At 43.1% G+C, this 13477-nt stretch overlaps 1 protein-coding gene and 1 long non-coding RNA gene across 7 annotated transcripts in view; both read left to right on the top strand.

Annotated features, from left to right (window-relative positions):
• LOC113937715 overlaps positions 1-7888 on the top strand; it is an 89880-nt gene extending 81992 nt beyond the window's left edge. Inside the window, exon 6 of the long non-coding RNA XR_003524685.1 lies at positions 7848-7888. This is a non-coding gene — a long non-coding RNA (uncharacterized LOC113937715). The remainder of the gene's footprint in view (positions 1-7847) is intronic.
• A 3597-nt stretch (positions 7889-11485) lies between these two features.
• The window catches only part of CHMP3 (charged multivesicular body protein 3), a 113859-nt gene continuing 111867 nt past the window's right edge, over positions 11486-13477 (top strand). For 4 of the 6 annotated variants that reach the window (XR_003524543.1, XM_027621137.1, XM_027621131.2 and 1 more), the window contains exon 1: positions 11712-12200. Coding sequence is in view for 4 of the 6 variants with exons in the window: in XM_027621137.1 (XP_027476938.1) it covers positions 11975-12200 (226 nt within the window). In the remaining 2 variants the exon portion in view is untranslated. Of the gene's footprint in view, positions 12201-13477 lie in introns of all 6 variants that reach the window. The other 2 variants (XM_027621132.2, XM_027621133.2) reach the window with 2 other exon arrangements.

A 13477-nucleotide genomic window follows, 5' to 3' on the forward strand; every position in this document is an offset into this window, starting at 1 on the left:
GAAGCCGGCTCCGCTGAGGGACGTCGCTCCAGTGGCTAAGCAGGGGGTAGAACCCTCGCCAGACAGTGTGGTCTCAGGACCCTCGGGGTCACAGAAAGACCAGGGGTGCCTGAGTGCGGCAGAGCTCCCAGGTATTGGAGCGGGGAAGCCAGCTGCAGAGACAGAGCCAAGGCGCGGGCTCTCAGCTTGGGGTTGCCATAAACTGCTCTGCGGCCCAGTCGGGCCATTCCTCCTCCAGCAGGGACCCAACAAGCGGCAGATCCGGGGAGACTCCCCTCCCTCCCCCGGGAAGAGCGGTGCGAGAGCGCACTGCAGGGATCTGCTGGGTTTGGAGACTCCACACGGGGTCGAGTGCCAGAGATAGAAACGCTCGGTCACAGGCCGGGTGAGCACGCAGTGTGGCTGGAGACCAGGGAGACAGGAGTGACTGCTTTTCTCTGGGGGCACACTGAGGAGCGGGGCCCCGAGTTCTCAGCTCCTCCGAGTGGAGATTGGGAGGTCACCATTTTCACCCTGGTCCTCCAAAGCTGTACCAGAGCTTGCAGGGAACAAAAGCTCCTGAGAGCAAACCCAAGCAGCTTGCTTAGCCCGACCGACAAGGGTGGGGCAATTCCGCCTCTGGCAAAGATATTTGGGAACCACGGCAACAGGCCCCTCCCCCAGAAGATCAGCACGAACAGCCAGCAAACCAAGACCAAGTTTACCGATCAAGAAGAATGGGAGAACTCCAGCACTAGGGGAATACTGCACATAGAATTCATGGCTTTTTTTTTTACCATGATTCATTAGTTTTTCAAAGTTAATTTTTTTAACTGTTTTTTTAATTTTTCTTTTTCCCTTCTTCAACCAACATCTTATCAATCCCTTTTTAAAAAAAAAACAAACTTTTTATTTTTCATTTTTAGAGTCATATTTTATCCCTTCATAGTAGTTACCCTTATTTTTGGCATATATATATATATATGTATATATATATACACACACACAGATATATATATATATAAGTTGTTCTCTCTTTAAAATTTTGAGATACAGTTTCTTCTAACAGATCAAAATACACCCTAAATCACTAGTGTACAGCTTTGTTCTAGTCTCCTGCCTGATCACATTCTCTCCCTTTTTTTAAATCTTCCTCTTTCTTTTTTCAAACAACTTCTTATCTTATCAATTCCTTTTATAAAATCTTTTATAATTTTCATCTTTACAGTCATCTTCCATCCTTTCATTGTATCAACCCTTATTTTGTACATAGATAAGTCTTTCTTCCTTTAAAATTTTAGGAGGCACTTTTTCTAACAGACCAAAATACGCGCAAAATCTAGTGTGTGGAACTGATCTATGCACTAGCCTGATCATATTTGATCATATTCTGTTTTTTTGTATTGTTCTGTTTTTGTTTTTATCTTTTTCTTTTTGTTTTTTTTCTTTCTTTTCTCTTTCTTTTTTCTTTCTTTCCCTTTCTTTTCCCCTGATTTCAGGTTTTTTTATGATTTGTATAGAGTATAATTGCTGGGGACATTGTTAACCTGTTAGCATTTTGTTCTCTCATTCATCTATTTTCCTCTGGACAAAATGACAAGACGAAAAAAATCACCTCAGCAAAAAGAACAAGAGATAGTACCGTTAGCCAGGGACCTACTCAATACGGACATTAGTACGATGTCAGACCTAGAGTTCAGAATCATGACTTTAAATATACTAGCTGGGCTTGAAAAAAGCGTGGAAGTTATTAGAGAAACCCTTTCTGGAGAAATAAAAGAACTAAAATCTAACCAAGTCAAAATCAAAAAGGCTATTAATGAGGTGCAATAAAAAATGGGGGCACTAACTGCTAGGATAAATGAGGCAGAAGAGAGAATCAGCGATATAGAAGACCAAATGATGGAAAATAAAGAGGCTGAGAAAAAGAGAAACAACTACAGGATCACGAGGGCAGAATTCGAGAGATAAGCAATACGATAAGATGAAACAACATTAGAATAATTGGGATCCCAGAAGAAGAAGAAAGAGAGAGAGGGGCAGAAGGTATATTGGAGCAAATTATAGCAGAGAACTTCCCTAATGTGGGGAAGGAAACAGGCATCAAAATCCAGGAGGCACAGAGAACCCCTCTCAAAATCAGTAAAAATAGGTCAACACCCCGACATCTAATAGTAAAACTTATGAGTCTCAGAGACAAAGAGAAAATCCTGAAAGCAGCTCGGGAGAAGAGATATGTAAACTACAATGGTAGAAATATTAGATTGGCAACAGACCTATCCACAGAGACCTGGCAGGCCAGAAAGGACTGGCATCATATCTTCAGAGCACTAAACGAGAAAAATATGCAGCCAAGAATATTATATCCAGCTAGGCTCTCATTGAAAATTGAAGGAGAGATAAAAAGCTTCCAGGACAAACAAAAACTAAAGGAATTTGCAAACACGAAACCAGCCCTCCAAAAAATATTGAAAGGGGTCATCTAAGCAAAGAGAGAGCCTAAAAGCAGCATAGATCAGAAAGGAACAGAGACAATATACAGTAACAGTCATCTTACAGGCAATACAATGGCACTAAATTCATACCTTTCACTACTTACCCTGAATGTAAATGGGCTAAATGCCCCAATCAAAAGACACAGGCTATCAGATTGGATAAAAAAACAAGACCCATCGATATGCCGTCTGCAAGAGACTCATTTTAGACCCAAAGACACCCCCACATTGAAAGTGAGGGGGTGGAAAACCATTTACCATGCTAATGGACACCAAAAGAAAGCTGGGGGGGGGCAATCCTTATATCAACAATTTGGATTTTAAAACAAAGACTGTAATAAGAGATGAGGTAGGACACTATATCCTACTTAAAGGGTCTATCCACAAGAAGATCTAACAATTGTAAATATCTATGCCCCTAACATGGGAGCAGCCAATTATAGAAGGCAATTAATAACAAAAGCGAAGAAACACATTGACAACAATACAATAGTAGTGGGGGACTTTAACACCCCCCTGACTGAAATGGACAGATCATCTAAGCAAAAGATCAACAAGGAAATAAAGACTTTAAATGACACACTGGACCAAATGGACTTCACAGACATATTGAGAACATTCCATCCCAAAGCAACGGAATACACATTCTTCTCTAGTGCCCACGGAACATTCTCCAGAATTGATCACATCTTAGGTCACAAATCAGGACTCAACCAATACCAAAAGATTGGGATTATTCCCTGCATGTTTTCAGACCACAATGCTTTGAAACTAGAACTCAGTCACAAGAGGAAAGTCGGAAAGAACTCAAATACATGGAGGCTAAAGAGCATCCTACTAAAGAATGAATGGGTCAACCAGGAAATTAAAGAAGAATTAAAAAAATTCATGGAAACCAATGAAAATGAAAACACAACTGTTCAAAATCTTTGGGATACAGCAAAGGCAGTCCTGACAGGAAGGTATATAGCAATACAAGCCTTTCTCAAGAAACAAGAAAGGTCTCAAATACACAACCTAACCCTACACCTAAAGGAGCTGGAGAAAGAACAGCAAATAAAGCCTAAACCCAGCAGGGAAAGAGAAATGATAAAGATCAGAGCAGAAATCAATGAACTAGAAACCAAAAGAACAGTAGAACAGATCAAGGAAACTAGGAGCTGGTTCTTTGAAAGAATTAACAAGATTGATAAACCCCTGGCCAGACTTATCAAAAAGAAAAGAGAAATGACCCAAATCAACAAAATCATGCATGAAAGAGGAGGGATCACAACCAACACCAAAGAAATACAAACAATTATAAGAACATATTATGAGCAACTCTATGCCAGCAAATTAGATAACCTGGAAGAAATGGGTGCATTCCTAGAGATGTATCAACTACCAAAATTGAACCAGGAAGAAATAGAAAACCTGAACAGATCTATAACCACTAAGGAAATTGAAGCAGTCATCAAAAAGCTCCCAACAAACAAAAGCCCAGGGCCAGATTGCTTCCCAGCGGAATTCTACCAAACATTTAAAGAAGAATTAATACCTATTCTCCTGAAACTGTTCCAAACACTAGAAATGGAAGGAAAACTTCCAAACTCATTTTATGAGGCCACCATTACCTTGATCCCAAAACCAAAGACCCCATCAAAAAGGAGAATTACGGACCAATATCCTTGATGAACATGGTTGCCAAAATTCTCACCAAAATACTAGCCAATAGGATCCAACAGTACGTTAAAAGGATTATTCACCACGACCAAGTGGGATTTATCCCTGGGCTGCAAGGTTGGTTCAACATCTGCAAATCAATCAACGTGATACAATATATTAACAAAAGAAAGAACAAGAATCATATGATCCTCTCAATAGATGCAGAAAAAGCATTTGACAAAGTACAGCATCCTTTCTTGATCAAAACTCTTCCAAGTATAGAGATAGAGGGTACTAAACCTCAATATCATAAAACCCATCTATGAAAAACCTACAGCAAATATCATTCTCAATGGGGAAAAGCTGAGAGCTTTTCCCCTAAGGTCAGGAATGCGGCAGGGATGTCCATTATCACCACTGCTATTCAACATAGTATTAGAAGTCCTAGCCACAGCAATCAGACAACAAAAAGAAATCAAAGGCATCCAAATCGGCAAGGAGGAAGTAAAACTCCCACTCTTTGCAGATGATATGATACCTTATGTGGAAAACCCAAAAAACTCCACCCCAAAACTGCTAGAACTCATACAGGAATTCAGTAAAGTGGCAGGATATAAAATCAGTGCACAGAAATCAGTGGCATTCCTATACACCAACAACAAGACAGAAGAGAGACAAATCAAGCAGTCAATCCCATTTACAATTGCACCCAAAACCATAAGATACCTAGGAATAAATCTAACCAAAGAGGCAAGGGATCTGTACTCAGAAAACTATAAAATACTCATGAAAGAAATTGAAGAAGACACAAAGAAATGGAAAAACGTTCCATGCTCATGGATTGGAAAAACAAACATTGTGAAGATGTCAATGCTACCTAGAGCAATCTACACATTCAATGCAATCCCCATCAAAATACCATCCACTTTTTTCAAAGAAATGGAACAGATAATCCTAAAATTTGTATGGAACCAGAAGAGACCCCGAATAGCCAGAGTAATCTTGAAAAAGAAAAGCAAAGCTGGTGGCATCACAATTCCAGACTTCCAGCTCTATTACAAAGCTGTCATCATCAAGACAGTATGGTACTGGCACAAAAACAGATACATAGATCAGTGGAACAGAATCGAGAGCCCAGAAATGGACCCTCAACTCTATGGTCAACTCATCTTTGACAAAGCAGGAAAGAATGTCCGATGGAAAAACGACAGTCTCTTCAACAAATGGTGTTGGGAAAATTGGACATCCACATGCAGAAGAATGAAACTGGACCATTTCCTTACACCACACACAAAAATAGACTCCAAATGGTTAAAAGACCTAAACGTGAGACAGGAGTCCATCAACATCCTAAAGGAGAACACAGGCAGCAACCTCTTCGACCTCAGCCGCAGCAACTTCTTCCTAGAAACATCGCCAAAGGCAAGGGAAGCAAGGGCAAAAATGAACTATTGGGATTTCATCAAAATAAAAAGCTTTTGCACAGCAAAAGAAACAGTCCAGAAAACCAAAAGACAACCAACAGAATGGGAGAAAATATTTGCAAATGACATATCAGATAAAGGGCTAGTATTCAAAATCTATAAAGAATTTATCAAACTCAACACCCAAAGAACAAATAATCCAATCAAGAAATGGGCAGAAGGGGCGCCTGGATGGCTCAGTCAGTTAAGCGTCTGCCTTCGGCTCAGGTCATGATCCCAGGGTCCTGGGATTGAGTCCCGCATCGGGCTCCCTGCTCTGTGGGGAGCCTGCTTCTCTCTCTCCTCCTCACTTGTGCTCTCTCTCTCACTATCTCTGTCTCTCTCTCTCAAATAAATAAAGTGTAAAAAAATAAAAGGCTTTCCTTGAAAAAAAAAAAGAAATGGGCAGAAGACATGAACAGACATTTTTCCAAAGAAGACATCCAAATGGCCAACAGACACATGAAAAAGTGCTCAACATTGCTCGGCATCAGGGAAATCCAAATCAAAACCTCAATGAAATACCACCTCACACCAGTCAGAATGGCTAAAATGAACAAGTCAGGAAACGACAGATGTTGGTGGTGATGCGGAGAAAGGGGAACCCTCCTACACTTTTGGTGGGAATGCAAGCTGGTGCAACCACTCTGGAAAACAGTATGGAGGTTCCTCAAACAGTTGAAAATAGAGCTACCATAAGATCCAGCAATTGCACTACCGGGTATTTACCACAAAGATAAAAATGTAGGGATCCGAAGGGGTACGTGCACCCCAATGTTTATAGCAGCAATGCCCACAATAGCCAAACTGTGGAAAGAGCCAAGATATCCATCGACAGATGAATGGATAAAGAAGAAGTGGTATATATACACAAGGGAATATTATGCAGCCATCAAAAGGAATGAGATCTTACTATTTGCAACGACGTGGATGGAACTGGAGGGTGTTATGCTGAGTGAAATAAGTCAATCAGAGAAAGACATGTATCATATGATCTCACTGAGATGAGGAATTCTTCATCGCAGGAAACAAACTGAGGGTTGCTGGAGTGGTGGGGGGTGGGAGGGATGGGGTGGCTAGGTGATAGACATTGGGTAGGGTATGTGCTATGGTGAGTGCTGTGAATTATGCAAGACTGTTGAATCACAGATCTGTAGTCCTGAAACAAATAATGCAACATATGTTAAGAAAAAAGAAAAAGAAGATAGCAGGAGGGGAAGAATGAAGGGGAGTAAGTCGGAGGGGGAGACGAACCATGAGAGATGATGGACTCTGAAAAACAAACTGAGGGTTCTAGAGGGGAGGCGGGTGGGGGGATGGGTTAGCCTGGTGATGTGTATTAAAGAGGGCACATTCTGCGTGGAGCACGTGATGTTATGCACAGACAATGAATCATGGAACACTACATCAAGAACTAATGATGTAATGTATGGTGATTAACATAACAATAAAAAATTTTTAAAAATGAATAAAATTAAAAGAGACAACTCTTTGGATCCTAAATAAAATAACCATATTTCATCCAGCTCAGCCAAAGACTTTGATTTTCTTTTCTCTAAAATCAATTCTTCATTTTAGATTAAATACAAGCAGCCTTCCAGTTATGGAATGAAGTCACAAGAATAAAAGGCACAGCATGGGGAATATAGTCAATGATATTATAATAGTGTTGTATGGTGACAGACGGTAGCTACACTTGTGGTGAGCATAGCAGAACGTATAGAGAAGCTGAATTACTATGTTGAATGCCTGAACCTAATGTAACATTATGTGTCAACTATACTCAAATACAAAAATTTTTTAAATTATTTTTTTAAGATTTTATTTATTTATTTGAGAGAGAGAGAGCACAAGCGGGGTGAGGGGCAAAGGGAGAAGCCGACTCCCTGCTGAGCCAGGAGCCCGATGCAGGGCTCGATCCCAGGACTCTGGGATCATGACCTGAGCCAAAGGCAGATGCTTAACTGACTGAGCCACCCAGGTGCCCCTCAAATACAAAATTTTAAAAAATAAATGAAAGTTATAAAAGAAAACAAATTATGATATATATTGAATTGAAACCTTTAAAGCCAGGAACTAGCTTCTGTTTTTTTTTTTTTCTGTATTTTCATTTGTACCTCTCAATAGAGTCTGCACTTTATATTGCTTTAGAGAATTTGTATCTGTATTTTTCTTGTATTTCTGCTATTAGGTCTACAAGAGGCCTACATTTTTTTTAAATTTTTAAATTATTTTTTTAGATTTCATTTATTTATTTATTTGACAGAGAGAGCGTGCGCATGAGCAGAGAGAACAGCAGTGGGAGAAGGAGAAGCAGGATCTCCGTGGAGCAGGGAGCCCGACGCCAGGCTCGATCCCAGGAGCCAGGGATCATGACTTGAGCTGAAGGCAGACGCTTAACCGACTGAGCCACCCAGGTGCCCCTTTTTTTTAATTTTTAAAAAATATTCAATTTTGGAAAGCTACCCCTACTAGACTTCAAATAACCTTGGCAACAAGGTCCTGTTTGACTTCATCCATGCACATGTCTCAGTTAACAAAGCTCACTGACTTGCTCATAAATACTGCTTGAATAAAGGAATGAATGCAAAATACCTACCTACATACATACGAGCAGTATGTCTGTTTCAAAGTACTGTTTACATCCACTGCCTCATTTAATCCTTACAACTGCTTTACGGGGTAATTATACCATCCTATTTTACAGATGATAAAAATGAAGTTTAGACAGATCTTGTGACTTTCTAACAAGGTGATATAGCTAGTAGATACTAGGCAACACTGGACCAGGCCCACTAATGATGGTTCCCATGCTCTTGCCACAATATCAAATGATAAGTATTTAAGTCATTCCACAAACAGAATCTGAGATGCAAAATCAAGAACTCAGGTTAATAGTCTGGCTGTTAGAGAAACAGATTATGAAAACCAATGAATAATTCAAACATCCTTTTGTCAGACTGGTCTTTGAACAGAAATTATAATTAGTCTGCCCAGTTAGGCATCGTGGAAACTGAAATCACCCTCATGGAAGGACAGACCACCCTCCCTTGGAGTCTCAGAGGATGAATCCCTGCTGCAAATCTCCAGACCAAGGAAGCAGTTCTAGTGGTTGTTTTATTTTTCAAAACATATCTTAAAGTTATAAAAACAATGCGTGATTATTTCAGAAAAAAATAATGAAATAGAGATAAAACACCAAAATTAAAAAATTTCAATTATCTAAATCCCATCACCTAAAAATGAACGCAGCTTACATTTCAGTGTATATATCTCTACCTTTGTCTAATACTAACACAAAAAAATAGGATCATATGATGCAAACTTCTTAGTAACCTGCTTTTCTCCCCCAAACACTCTATTTTGTGCATAGGTTCATGTCTACAGCCATTTGTCTATATGGTTCTTTTAGTAGCTGCCTAGTAGCTCACCATTTAGATTAATGTATTTGACTAATCTTCTGTCAGTAGATATTTGGGTTGCTTGTTCTTTCTCTTTGTTTCTATTATTAACAATCAATAATTTTTTTCTATTATTTCTTTCTATTTTTTTGTTCTATTATTATTCTTCTACAGCAACAGCAAAACTCTGCACACACATCTCTGTGTACATGTCCAATTATTTCCTTAGGATAACTTCCCTGAAGTGAGATTACTGGGCCAAAGAGCATGTATTCAGGGTGCCTTCTAACTCCTATTGTAAATTGCCCTCCTGAAAAGTTGTACATCCTATTGATAAAGGATGTAAATGCCTGTATCAATGTATCTCACCAAACCTGTGCATTTTTTGATCAGTGCTGTTACCTTTTCTAAGAGTTTAACCAGGAGGGAACAAGGCAAGCGGGTTGAGATCAGGGCAGTTGAAACAAAAAGAAATGCCAAAAGAGTTCTTTAATTCCTTCTTTGGAGTCCCTCCCACACTCTGGTATTTTTCCAGTTTGAAACTCTAGCCCGGATGGTTCCATCCTCAGTTCACAGCCCAAATTTCCCCACCTGTCCTTCTTTACATTATTTGGTTAGGAGTCAGTCTCTCTTCACTAGTGAGTACATTGCTTTGAGATGAGGGTTCACCTTATATGTCAAGGTTTGGACAGCAACATTGCCCAGTAACAGGGTCACCCTGACATGCCTAAAGATTCCGAAATTTCAGAAACAACCTTGTTAGAATGAACTGTTTAATACAATCTCCCACACTGATCTGCCAGCCATGGAAACAAGGCCACATTGAGGCTGGTTAAGACACAGGATCAGAGGCCTAGAGCTGGTTGCACATTCCTACTTTGATTCTTCCTCCTCCTTTGATTCTCCTCCCTGCTCCCTGGGCCCATCCCCTCCTAAGTCCTCCTCCACTAGCTGGTCACTGAAATGCCTTTGTGTGCTTTATTCTAAAGGGGTGCCATTCTGAAGCTACATTCTCATGGTCCATTCTTTGCTTTCCATTTCCCATTTGCTCAATGATGGGGGAGCACACCTCCATTCTTCCTAACCGCCCCCACACACACCCCCAAACCCAGGCAGGACATTTGACAGCTTTGCACAATGACTAACATTTCTCTTGTAATTCCTGGGTCTCTTCCTTCCCATCAAGGGAGCTGGTAGAAGCCAGCCTCCTCAGTTTAATTATGCAACCCCTTTCTCCCTCATGATTGGCAGAGTTCGACAGAAAGAGTATGCTCCACTGAGGTTAAATGCAGAACTGGATAGTGCATAGTCACCCACATTACTCACTTTATGTATGTTCCTGTGCTGGCAGTGGCCACACTCAGGGAGGGTAACAAAAGAAAAGACATGTAAACTTTGTACAGGGACATAGCAACCTTTGTCCTGGAAACTCACCGCCCCAATACCTGGCTTTTAACACCCCTAACACTGAAGAGGGGGAGGAAAAATTATAGCAGGCGGGACAAGTGGGCCTAATTCTAACTCTCCGTTTCGGCCAAACCTCCTCCAATACACGTTGTGCACAAACTACATTCTCACCGAGAAACGGAAAATCATTGTTTTCTACCCCTCAAACAACAGTTCCCAAATTTTTCCAATTCACCAGAACCTAGCATAAAGGTACTCATCTAGTTTTACCGATTTTAAGGGGATCATTAACTGCCCTATTTGTAGAAAAATAAACAGAAAGTGACAGAGTCCAAAGTCCAACCCTTAGCCAAAATCATATACTAAACATCTTCAGGGCAAAAGGAAAGAGAGCGGAGAAGACACTGGAGAGGCAACTTTGGGAGCTGTTCCGAAGCCCAGCCAAGGTTGGGGCCACGCACTGCTTTCCAGCCCCCTGGCTTAGCCGCCTCCTTTCCCCTCCGCACCCACTTCTCCCCTAAGCTGCCGGGGCGAGCGCTCCATCTTGGCCCCGCCCCGGCCCCGCCCGAGGCCCCGCCCCGCCGCCGACGTCAGTTGTTATGTCTCGGCCCGGGCAGGGGCCCCCAGCTGATCCTCTGCTGCCGAGGCGACTGACGCGGCCTCGCGAGGTGGCCGGGGCGTCGGGGACGGCGGCCGCGACCCGCGCCGCCCATCTGAGCGGGGCGGACGTTCCGTGGCTAGGAAACCGCCCCGGGGCCGCCCAGGGAGCCGTCTCGGGCCCATTTTTGCTTTTCTTCTTCAGGACCGTCGGCCCGCGCGCCCTATTTCTCTCTGCAAAGACCGCGACGCCCCCTCCCGGGCCGGGCCGCGGTGCCCGCCCGCCTGAAAGGCGCCGCCCGCCGGCCTGAGAGAACCTGGAGCCGCCGTCGCCGTGCCCGCCGCGCCTCTTGCGGAGCCTGGGCGGCCCGCGGGGCCTGGGGCCTGGGCGCCGGGCGCGGCGCTGCGGCGGCCGCTCCTCCCCGCGCTGGGCCCGGGGCCTGGCCGGGCCGAGCGCCGCGCCCTCCTGACCGGCCCCAACCGCCTCCCGGGCTCGCCGCCCCACCGGCCCCGGCCTCCCGCCAGGACCCCGCTTCCTTTGTGGATCTGAATGATTTTGGGGGGCCTCCTCCCTCCCTCTTGAGATTACGGTGCCGGAAGGCCGACCCGCCACCTCGGTCAGTGCCCCCCGCCCGGGTAACGTCCCTCGTTTTGTACCTCCCCGCCGGCGCTCCCCCCGCCCCCGCTCCTGTCGGTGTTTGACTGATGGGTTTTTTTTAGTTTTTTCCCTTTATTTTTCTCGTCTCCTGACTGGAAGGCCCCGCGCGAGGCTCTGCGCCCGGGCCCCTCCTCGTCCTTTCCTCACCCTTGCACAAATAGCCAAACCCCCAGCCCCCCGGCCGGCGATGGCGCGACAGTGAGGGCGGCGAGGCCGGACCACGCTGGGACAGTGCCCGCGCCCCGGCGGGCGTGAGCACACACTCCCCCGCTCTGCGCCCCTCTTTTTCGTCTTCCGAGCTCTCTGAGAAGAGAGAAGACGCAGGGGAAGATGTGGCTGAAGCTCTTCTTCCTGCTCCTCTATTTTCTGGTCCTGTTCGTCCTGGCCAGGTTTTTTGAGGCCATTGTGTGGTATGAAACTGGCATCTTTGCCACCCAACTGGTGGATCCGGTGGCGCTGAGCTTCAAGAAGCTGAAGACCATTCTGGAGTGCCGGGGGCTGGGATATTCAGGGCTGCCCGAGAAAAAGGATGTCCGGGAGCTGGTGGAAAAGTCAGGCGAGTATCCGGCCCCGCTGGGGTCCCCTCCACCCGGTGGAGGGGGCGACTTGTACTTCCTCGTACTTGGTGGTTCCTCCAGAATGAGGCATTACCTGGAAGGGTTAAGCAGACTACTCCAAGAGCTGTCCAGGTTTTCTTAAAAAAAAAAAAAAAAAAAAAATCCAGTTTTGAGAAGGGGGCTGGAATTATTTGCACGGGTGTTGCCGTGTATTTTTAAGGTTTGTTTTTTAAATAACATATAAGTGCAGCTTCTTAGCATTGTTTACTAAGAAACAATTTTTTTTTAAAAATAGGGAATGTCAGCTGGTTGCAGACAAACTGGAAAGCACTTTTTGTCGGTTGAAATTCATAGGGATATAAGAAAAGGAAAACCCCAGAACGTTGTCTGTAGATAGCAGTATTTGTCACAATAGTAATCATAGCGCAATAACAGGAGGGGGAAATGTTGGAATACTTAATATTAAAGAGGCATTTAGGGCTAAGATTTAAATTTTAAATCATGAGTTTAAATATAGAGAAAGTGTAAACTGTACAGCATTAGCTTTTCATTCTTTGGTGAAAATAAAGTGAATATGTTTTGTGAATGCCTATCTTGTTTTGGAAGAGTTTATATTTCTGTCAGCGTTTTAAAAAAATCCTTATGTCTTGGATGTAAACTTTTTCCTTTTAGAAGTCACAGATACAGCTGCATCAACTTAAATGGATTGAGAAATAGAATGGAAATAGTGCTAAGAGAATATTTATTTAACATCTTAAGCAGTGCATTGTTAGTGACTGTTGGTTTGGGGGTAGGATTGAATAAGAAATATGGTTAATATTTTCACCCCTGGACAAAATATATCTTTGTTTAGGTAAATGTCCTAGAAGGGGAATGTACTGTAACTTGAGAAAGACATTCTGCGTTGCTGTAGGAAGCAGTTGAAACTGATGATTATCTTTTTTGTTTCAAATATATCTGCTGTGTCTTTTACAAGACAGTTTTTTTCCCCTTATTTAGTACCCTATAGCCCTTGTTGTGGGATAGACAAGAATACTAACTCCAGAGGACTTTAGCACTACATATTTGCCAACCTTGAGGATTATCAAATTTGTATCTCACTACTGGGGTAGAGGAGGGAACCCTCTGTAGATGCGATGCTTTTTTTAAGAGAAGACATAAAATCCATTTTTTTTCTTGCCTCTTGTTTACTGACTGGTTTATGGTGACTGACTTCTACCACAGGGGTGGGGGATGGGAAATGGAGTAAAGATCTCTAATAAATGAATTTTCTAGG

The sequence above is a fragment of the Zalophus californianus genome, chromosome 8 (assembly GCF_009762305.2).
Source record: "Zalophus californianus isolate mZalCal1 chromosome 8, mZalCal1.pri.v2, whole genome shotgun sequence".
In the NCBI taxonomy this organism is placed as follows: domain Eukaryota; kingdom Metazoa; phylum Chordata; class Mammalia; order Carnivora; family Otariidae; genus Zalophus; species Zalophus californianus.